The following is a 9,823-nucleotide window of genomic DNA, read 5'->3' as shown; positions in this document are numbered from 1 at the left end:
ATACTTTTTTTCCGGACACCCTGTATAGTCAACCGTCTATACACTTCAACTGGACACCATACAAGTTCATGCTGCAAAGTAAAACTTGATCAAAAAAGTCATTTGCGTAGTTGACATCATCGTTATCGAAATCATTTTCCAATTTTTTACTCATTTAAAATGAATTGGAAAAATCGTTTACATGATTTCTTTTAAAATGTTAACGGATCTTCTCCTCATTGCATCCTTTGTCTTAAGATGTACCAAAATCTACCTTTTGTAACAATGGCAATAACAAGGGAAGATCGATTATGTCTATAAAAGAATTCGTAAAAATGATTTTGAGCTTTTGCTTTCTGAATTGTTATTGACAAAGGGAGTGTTAATCGATTCTTCCCTACAAATGCGAGTGGAAATACTAGTAGAATCTGATTGGATGCAGTAAAACGCGCTGCAACAAGATTTTTCGCAATCAGCCAGACGTTTGTATAAGTGCAGTAAAAATTCGTTGAACGGTGGTTAGATTGGACATCGCATTTGACACCCTGGCTAAAGCATGGAGGAAAATTGCAAGACAAGAGTAGAATATAAAAGCTTCACCCCCTCCCCAGTGAATCGAAGGACATTGCTAGGGACATTGAACAGTCACTGGAACGGCCGTTCGAACTAAACATTGCAATTGGCGCGAAGAAAGGGTCGCACTAAACATTGCAATTGCATGGTATGTAGATATATAGATACATAGATACATAGAGACATGGTTATGTAGATGCGGAGATACATAGATACATGGATGCGTAGATATATAGATACATAGATACATAAAGATTAAGAAACGTTGTATTTCTTTTCAATACTTAAAGTTTCTTGCTTTCGCATTCATCAGTTGATAGATACATAAATACATGGATGCGTAGATATGTAGATACATAGATACATAAATCCGTGGATATGTAGATACATAGATACATGGATGCTTAGATATGTAGATACATAGATGTGTAGATATGTAGATTCATAGATGTGTAGATATGTAGATACATATGTAGATACATAGATACATAGATACGTGGATATGTAGATACATGGATACATGGATGCGTAGATATGTAGATACATAGATACATTGATACGTAGATATGTAGATACATAGATGTGTAGATATGTAGATACATAGATACATGGATGCGTAGATGCATAGATACATAGATACATGGATGTGTAGATATGTAGATACATAGATACATTGATACGTGGATATATAGATACATAGATGTGTAGATATGTAGATACATAGATACATGGATGCGTAGATATGTAGATACATAGATACATAGATACGTGGATATGTAGATATATAGATGTGTAGATATGTACATCAATAGATACATAGATGTGTAGATATGTAGATACATAGTTCCCGGGGGGGTACTACCCTTGTCGACCGACGGGGGTGCTCCGCTGAGGTTCGAAAAATGGACCCTACGTGGGACTCGAAATTTGCGAAAAAAGTGACCCTGAATGGGACTGAAATTTCAAAATTTTCTCAAATTTTCTACTTTTTCCCCAAATTTTCCAAAAATAGGCACCCTACGAGGGACTGATTTTTCTATTTTGGTGTTTTTGTGACCCTACCTGGGACTCGTGGAGGTTAAAAAAGGCACCCTGACCAGCGGAGCATCCCCGTAACCCATCTTGCCCTAGTACCCCCCCCCCGGGACATAGATACATAGATACGTGGATATGTAGATACATATATGTGTAGATATGTAGATACATAGATACATGGATGCGTAGATATGTAGATACATAGATACATAGATACATGGATATAGATACATGAATGTGTAATATGTAGATACATAGATACATAGATACATGGATGGATATGATACATGGATATTAGATACATAGATATGTATAGATGTGTAGATATGATACATAAAGATGCGTAGATACATAGATACATGAGATATGGATGCGTAATATGTAGATACATAGATACATGGATATGGTAGATACATAGATACATAGATACATAGATACATGGAGATAGATTAGATACATACATATAGGACGTAGATATGTAGATACATAGATGTAGATATGTAGATACATAGATACATGGATATGGTAGATAGGTAGATACATAGATACATAGATACATGATATGATACATAGATAGATGATACATAGATACATAGATACATGGATGCGTAGATATGTAGATAGATACGTAGATACATAGAATATAATGCGTAGATATGTAGATAGCTATAGATACATAGATACATGGATATGTAGATACATAGATGTGTAGATATGTAGATACATAGATACATGGATGTGTAGATATGTAGATACATAGATACATAGATACGTGGATATGTAGATACATAGATGTGTAGATATGTAGATACATAGATACATAGATACGTGGATATGTAGATACATAGATGTGTAGATATGTAGATACATAGATACAAGGATGTGTAGATGCATAGATACATAGATACATAGATACATGGTTATGTAGATGCGGAGATACATAGATACATGGATGCGTAGATACATAGATACATGGATACTTAGATACGTGGATATGTAGATACATAGATGTGTAGATATGTAGATACATAGATACATGGATGCGTAGATATGTAGATATATACATAGATACGTAGATATGTAGATACATAGATGTGTAGATAATAGATACATAGATACATGGATAGATACATAGATATAGATATAGTATATAGATACGTGGATATGTAGATACATAGATGTGTAGATATGTAGATACATAGATACATGGATGCGTAGATATGTAGATACATAGATACATAGATACGTGGATATGTAGATACATAGATGTGTAGATATGTAGATACATAGATACATGGATGCGTAGATATGTAGATACATAGATATATAGATACGTGGATATGTAGATACATAGATGTGTAGAGATGTGTAGATATGCGTAGATATGTAGATACATAGATACATAGATACGTAGATAGATTAGATGTGTAGATATGTAGATACATAGATACATGGATGCGTAGATATGTAGATACATAGATATATAGATACGTGGATATGTAGATACATAGATGTGTAGATATGTAGATACATAGATACATAGATACGTGGATATGTAGATACATAGATGTGTAGATATGTAGATACATAGATACAAGGATGTGTAGATGCATAGATACATAGATACATAGATACATGGTTATGTAGATGCGGAGATACATAGATACATGGATGCGTAGATACATAGATATGGATACTTAGATACAGGATATGTAGATACATAGATGTGTAATATAGATACATAGATACATGGATGCGTAGATGCGTAGATATAGATACTGGATATATAGTAGATACATGGATGCGTAGATTATAGATACACATCGATAGATTGATCGATACATACAAGATATATAGATATAGAGATAGTAGATACATGGTTGTGTAGATGCGGAGATACATAGATACATGGATGCGTAGTCGCGTAGATACATAGATACTGGGACTTAGATACGTGGAATATAGATACATAGATGATTGTAGATATGATAGGATAGAGATGTAGATAGATAGAGATATAGATACGTGGATATGGATGTAGATAATTGTAGATTGTAGATACCTAGATCTATATACGTGGATATGTGGATACATAGATATATAGAACGTGGATACGTAGATTAGTAAAAATTACATGGATGCGTAGCTACAAGATAATAGATACATGGATGCGTAGATATTCATATAGAGTGGATATGTAGATACATCGTTGTAGATGTGTAGGTGTGGTGATACGTAGACATAGATCATGGATGCGTAGGCTGTAGATACTCGATACATAGATACGGGGATGTAGATACATAGCTAGATAATACGTGGATATGTAGATACATAGATGTGTAGATATGTAGATACATAGATACATAGATAAGTGGATATGTAGATACATGGATGCGTAGATGCATAGATACATAGATACATAGATACATAGATACGTGGATATGTAGATACATAGATGTGTAGATATGTAGATACATAGATACATGGATGCGTAGATATGTAGATACATAGATATATAGCTACTGATATGCATACTAATGTGTAGATATGTAGATACATGCGGATAGATACGATATGTAGTGGATGTAGAGATACATAGATACATAGATACGTGGATATGTAGATACATAGATGTGTAGATATGTAGATACATAGATACATGGATGCGTAGATATATAGATACATAGATATATAGATACGTGGATATGCAGATACTAAATGTGTAGATATGTAGATACATAGATACATGGATGTGTAGATGCATAGATACATAGATACATGGATGTGTAGATATGTAGATACATAGATACATAGATACGTGGATATGTAGATATGTAGATACATAGATACATAGATACATGGGTGTGTAGATATTATGTTATATATCAGTATTATAGTATATTGTAGTAGGTATAATAGTATAGCATAATATATATAAAGACCAATGATACGAGGCACTCTATCCGGTAACCCGGTCGTGGAAAAAGAGTCTGGGACACAATAACAAAGATGGTAGATTTTCAGAAAAAAATAAATTCGAAAGTACTGTCTCGCCAACAAAGAATAAGAAACCAGAGCAGACTGGCAGAAGTGGAGATGTAAGCTGATGAAATAAATAATGAGAGAAAAAAACATGAGTGTCGAAGACAAGAAAAAATCTGTACATCAAAAGAATGTTATTGATGCAGCTCACAAAGAAGTTGAAAAGTATATTAAATTTTTCGTTTTAAAGTCATTACAAGCTATTGTATCTTCTCGAATTGGTATCCATAACAAAACAAGATGCAAGCCAGCCGCAAAAGGACAAGATTGGTTTAACATTGCATTGCATGAATGTGAGGCTAACCGTAGACTTCAAGCAAAAGTGCGAGATATTTATGGCAAGAAAATACCAACATTATGGGATCCAATAAGTTTAGATATCATACTGCGCACTTTTGATGGAAATTACATAATTCTAGAAACATGGCAATTATCAACTAATTTGGAAAACAAGGATCCAAAACATAAAAACCACTTTTCTATATATAATAGACTTGGCATTCTACTAAAATCTGTGCTATCAATATCCAGGGTACTACCTTCTTTCAACTTGGCAAAGAAAAATGAGAAAGACTTTTCTTTGTTTTTCAAAGTGCATACAGAAGTTTATTCCTTACATCAATATGAACTCCACAACAGTTTATCAATCGGATTCGTTAAAACCCCTATTGGCACTGTCAATATCAAAACAATGTACAGATCAAAAGTTTGGTTGAGTGGATCTTTTCATGCCCACACATATAAAATTAGTGATCCTGATTCTCTTTTACCACTTTTTAATGAGAAAGATGGTGGACTTAGCAAATCAGCTTTCCAATCAATTGATATGTTTGAAAATGAACTAGCATTAGCAGTTTCAGACCAGGAATGGATAAACAGTACATACTCTACGTCATCAAATGTACAATCAAAGACAAAACATTCAGTGACTTCTCCTGTTGACTTTTCATCTGTTGCTGCTAGTATTGGCCATGAAGATGGATTACGTCAAATCGCAGCATTTGTTGAGCCCTTTACTTTGAGTGATATTAATTTGGAGCCCTTAGACTTACCAAAACTACCACCAACACCACCTTTCCAATCTCTGTTACCAGGAAAATCACCTACAGATAATGTGGATGCTAATCTAGACCATGACAAAGGTACAAAGCAGGAATCCAATTTTAAAAGCTTGCCAATGAATAAAAGACAGTCTACAGAAATTTATAGACAAGCAGAAGCTGTGGGGTTTGAAGATGATTTTGTTCTTGTTGAACTCAGACCAGCCTTTTTCTCAGAAGATGATACAGTTGGAAATTTGTATAAACAATGTCAATCGCCAGTTCCTCTTGATATTTTCACATCTTTAGAACAAGAGGACCAAGACTCAGAAAGTATTGATCTTGACGCACAACTTGAAAAATGTCGGAAAGAGCTCATGGAATATCAGGAATTTTTCAGTGACACGTTGAAAACTGAGAAAAGCATCTGATTTGTATTACAAGAAATTTTGAAAAATTTAGCTTTTGAAAGAGTTTCTCATATACCCTAATCTTTTGAGTCAAAGCGATAAATATAATTTTTTTTAAATCAAAGTTGAAACTACCAGGTTTTTCAAAAGATTAAATTGGTTAAAGTATCTGAGAAAACTACCTTAAGTGGATAAATTTTGGCGCGGATTTAATTTGGCGATAGATCAATCTCATAAAATTTGACGCGGATTTAATTTGGCGAATTGGAAATTTTGTCACGCTGAAATGGGTGAAAATTACTCAAAAATATACTAAAAAGTTGTGATTTTTCACATAATTCTCTTTTTGTTAAACTTGGCGGGGATTTAATTTGACAAATTTTAGCCAAATTCGCCAAATTTAATCCCCGCCAAAATTTATCCACTTAAGGTAGAAAATATTATCACTCTAAACTTTTCAGGATTTAACAAGATTATCAAAGAAGAAAGTCGAATGATTTTAATTACAACTAACGTATTACTTTGAATAAAAGCCCCTTTTGAACACCCCCTTGAATAAACGCCCTCCCTAAAGAAAAAAATTAACACCCCCTCGAATAAACGTTTACTTGTAACTATAGGGCAGAATCATAGGAAATCATACTTTAAACGCCTCTCGAATAAACACCCTCTTAAAATCCAAAAAAAATTAGTAAACGCCCGAGACGTTTATTCCAAGTAATACGGTATTAAAAGTTTAAAGTGACTGACTATCATGCAACAATAAAAACGCACTCTCTCCTAGTGTCGTAGTGACTGAGAGTTGCTCAAAATTTAAGTTTGTGCTTTACAATGTCAAAATGTTTATGATAACATTCTAGTTTTCGAAATTGTACAATTTTTTGCAAATTTTTGGTACTTTAAAGTGGAATTTTTCATATAAAACCTACCTACTGAAATAAAATGAAGAAAACCATTGAAATGTGATATAATTTGAAGTGTTCAAAACTAAATTTCAATAAAAATTTTGCTACAATTTAGACGTATTCAATATGTCAATATTAATATAACCTAATCTTTGTATTTTATGTTCATAAGTAGCATTATAATTTTATCCATTATAAATATATTGACTACAAGTCATTTTTAGATACAATTTTCGAGATCGTTATTAATGATATCATTTTATCAGTCTAAAAGTATTCGTCTGTCGTTATTTTTCTTACGAAGGTAGTTTTAAAGTGAGTAACCACTTTCATAAACTAGTTTTTTAAATGGTTTAGAACTCTGATATTTAAAGCTTAAAAACAAATTAAAGTTATTGATAAATGAACCTAGAGCTTTTTTTATTATTAATTCGAATTTTGTTACATCAAAATCTTTAACTATAATTATTATATACTAGATGTTTATTGTAAATAGGTCGCATTATCTTCTTTTACTATCTGGATAGAATATGCTTGATACATTTTATGTCACATGTGCGATAACTTTGTTTCCTATCATGTTTTGTTTCTATGATGGGATCATTCTTTTAAGGAATTCTGTCACTCCGAAGGTATGGGAGTTTCAAAATATCTGGTTAATTCTATTATTCTAACTTTTTATCATGCTGATAATATTGATGCTGCCATGAACATTATAAACGACTTGACGTCTATCTTCTATTGAGTCTTTGAAGCCTGTAATTCAAAAATCCGACAATATTCCGTCACAATTTTATTTCTTTTAGTTACTTAGCTAAAAGGATTGATAGAGCTTGACATAACTCGTAATTCACAAAAGAATTATTCTCGAATTTTATCACAAGTTTGCAATATATTTTATCGACATTTTTCAACGCTGAAATGCAGAATTTCAACGGCATGTATACTTTTGAATCACTTTTGTCGCTTTTGTCACTCAAATTTTTTGATGACTTGAAAAAAATAATATGCTGAGAGCCTGTGTCATAAGAATATCGATTTGAATCCCATACTCTCTAAATTTATTCCATACTTCTGTTATCGTTGTTATTATATAGATAAAAGACTTGAGAAGAGTAGAACAACAGAGGCTTTTGTCGAAGTTTTGACGTTGTTAGCAAGATATTCCCAAGAGGTATATAATCAAAATTTGTTTTTTCATTTTTATGTTTTTAACGAGGTGGCAACGAAGCTAGCAGTACTTTCTACAAAAATACAAAGGAGATGGATGTCCAGTCCGCGAGACTCCTATGGGATGGTAAATGAACCATATTTTTCCCATAGAACGCTCGCGCGTAGTTTTTACACAAATGCCGGATTGAAACTAAAGTCTATGCGCGTTTTGGATTCAATTTCTCTTGCCTAAGAAGGGTCAAAGTTTTACCTCTAGTGCTTCGGGCTTGAAAATCAATGGTCCAGTCGTTTTTATATGTTCATGGGAAAACTTTTTAATACATTACTATTATCGAGGAAAAGGAATTATATTAGGGGAGAAAGGCACCCCTTTCCCTGAATTTCTCGAATTACCCTTTTAACAATTTTGGCTAAGAACTTATTTCGTGGCGGGGAAGAAATTTTTTAATTTGGGCGAATTTGTATACTAGTAATCTCGTAGATATGAGGGAAATCCGGGATAAATTACCCTCGGTCAAATTTCAAAATGTTTTAAATTTCCCTCGTTGCACTCGAAAAATTTCAAAAAATTTCCAAATTGACCTCGGGAAATTTATCCCGGATTTCCCTCATATCTACGAGATTACTAGTATACAAATTTTTCAGCTTTTTCTTGTAAACCATTTAAATAAATTACATAATTTAAAGTTATCCATAAATTTACATCCAATAAAAAGTACTAAATAGTGAGCATAAAATATTATAACAAAATTACATCACAAAAATTATTCATATAAAAATTTACCATAAAAATAGTATTCGAATCTACAAATCCAACAAGTGATAGGGCCACTTAATGAGGAATTTTTTATAATTTTTATCACAAAATTAAAAACTTCACTTTTATAAATGTAGAACTTTCATGTGTACAATACAGGGTGTCCCGAAAAAAGTCATTTTTCATACGTAGAAGATTAGTGTTTGCGTATTTTCATATAATGCGAACGTTAATGTCATCTATAAGAGGTGTTCATAAAAATGGTTTATCGAACAATTGATATTTTGATTACAGTTGACGCTCTCTTATTCGACGTTCTACTATTCAATACGCTCCATTATTCGATGAAATTTAAAGTCATAGTCATCAAGAATTTCTCATAAACAAGGCTCTATTATTCGATCCAATTTCCCTTAAAGGTCGAATTAGAGAGTGTCAACGGTATATTTATTGCGTTTATGCTCCATTGTAACCGTCCAAATGTTACTGTTAATAACTGTGTTGCATTCAAGAGAGAAAATAGACATACACGCACAAAGATTGTTCTACTTGTAGTTGTGTTCTGACACAGGACTTTTCGGGACACCCTGCAGTGTAGTAAAATTTTAGTTACTTGTAGAAAAAAGCTAAAACTTATGGACAAAAAAAGTACAAAAATGCAGTTTGATACTTTTCATATGAAACTTTGGGGTCAGAGACTGTACTGTAGAAGCTTTTCTAGTTGTTTAGTTTAGCATTAGGCGTTTAGGCGTTTAGCATTAGAAACGAAAAATATATAGCACAAAATTTCCAAGATTAGAAGCAGCTTAAGTTTTTAAATTAATATAGTTGACGCTCTCTTATTCGATGTTCTATTGTTCGATAAGCTCCCGTTTATCAATTTTCAAAATTTTTCGGATCCCTTCGTTT

General features: G+C 32.7%; 1 protein-coding gene across 1 annotated transcript; it reads left to right on the top strand.

The window, feature by feature from the left end:
- The first annotated feature begins 4,658 nt into the window (after window positions 1–4,658).
- LOC136804348 (autophagy-related protein 13 homolog) lies at window positions 4,659–7,536 on the top strand. Its single transcript, XM_067061058.1, has one exon. The coding sequence runs from the start codon at window positions 4,706–4,708 to the stop codon at window positions 6,098–6,100; it is 1,395 nt and encodes a 464-aa protein (XP_066917159.1). The 5' UTR covers window positions 4,659–4,705; the 3' UTR covers window positions 6,101–7,536.
- Window positions 7,537–9,823: the final 2,287 nt, after the last annotated feature.

Source organism: Clytia hemisphaerica, unplaced genomic scaffold, assembly GCF_902728285.1.
Source record: "Clytia hemisphaerica strain Z4C2 unplaced genomic scaffold, Clytia hemisphaerica genome assembly, whole genome shotgun sequence".
Taxonomy (NCBI): domain Eukaryota; kingdom Metazoa; phylum Cnidaria; class Hydrozoa; order Leptothecata; family Clytiidae; genus Clytia; species Clytia hemisphaerica.
The sequence above is the reverse complement of the archived record's forward strand: the minus strand, read 5'-3'. Positions and strand labels throughout refer to the sequence as shown.

Bases quoted from the DNA above. Each gene is read 5' to 3' on its own strand.
- LOC136804348 (XM_067061058.1), top strand. From the start codon at position 4,706: ATGAGAGAAAAAAACATGAGTGTCGAAGACAAGAAAAAATCTGTACAT.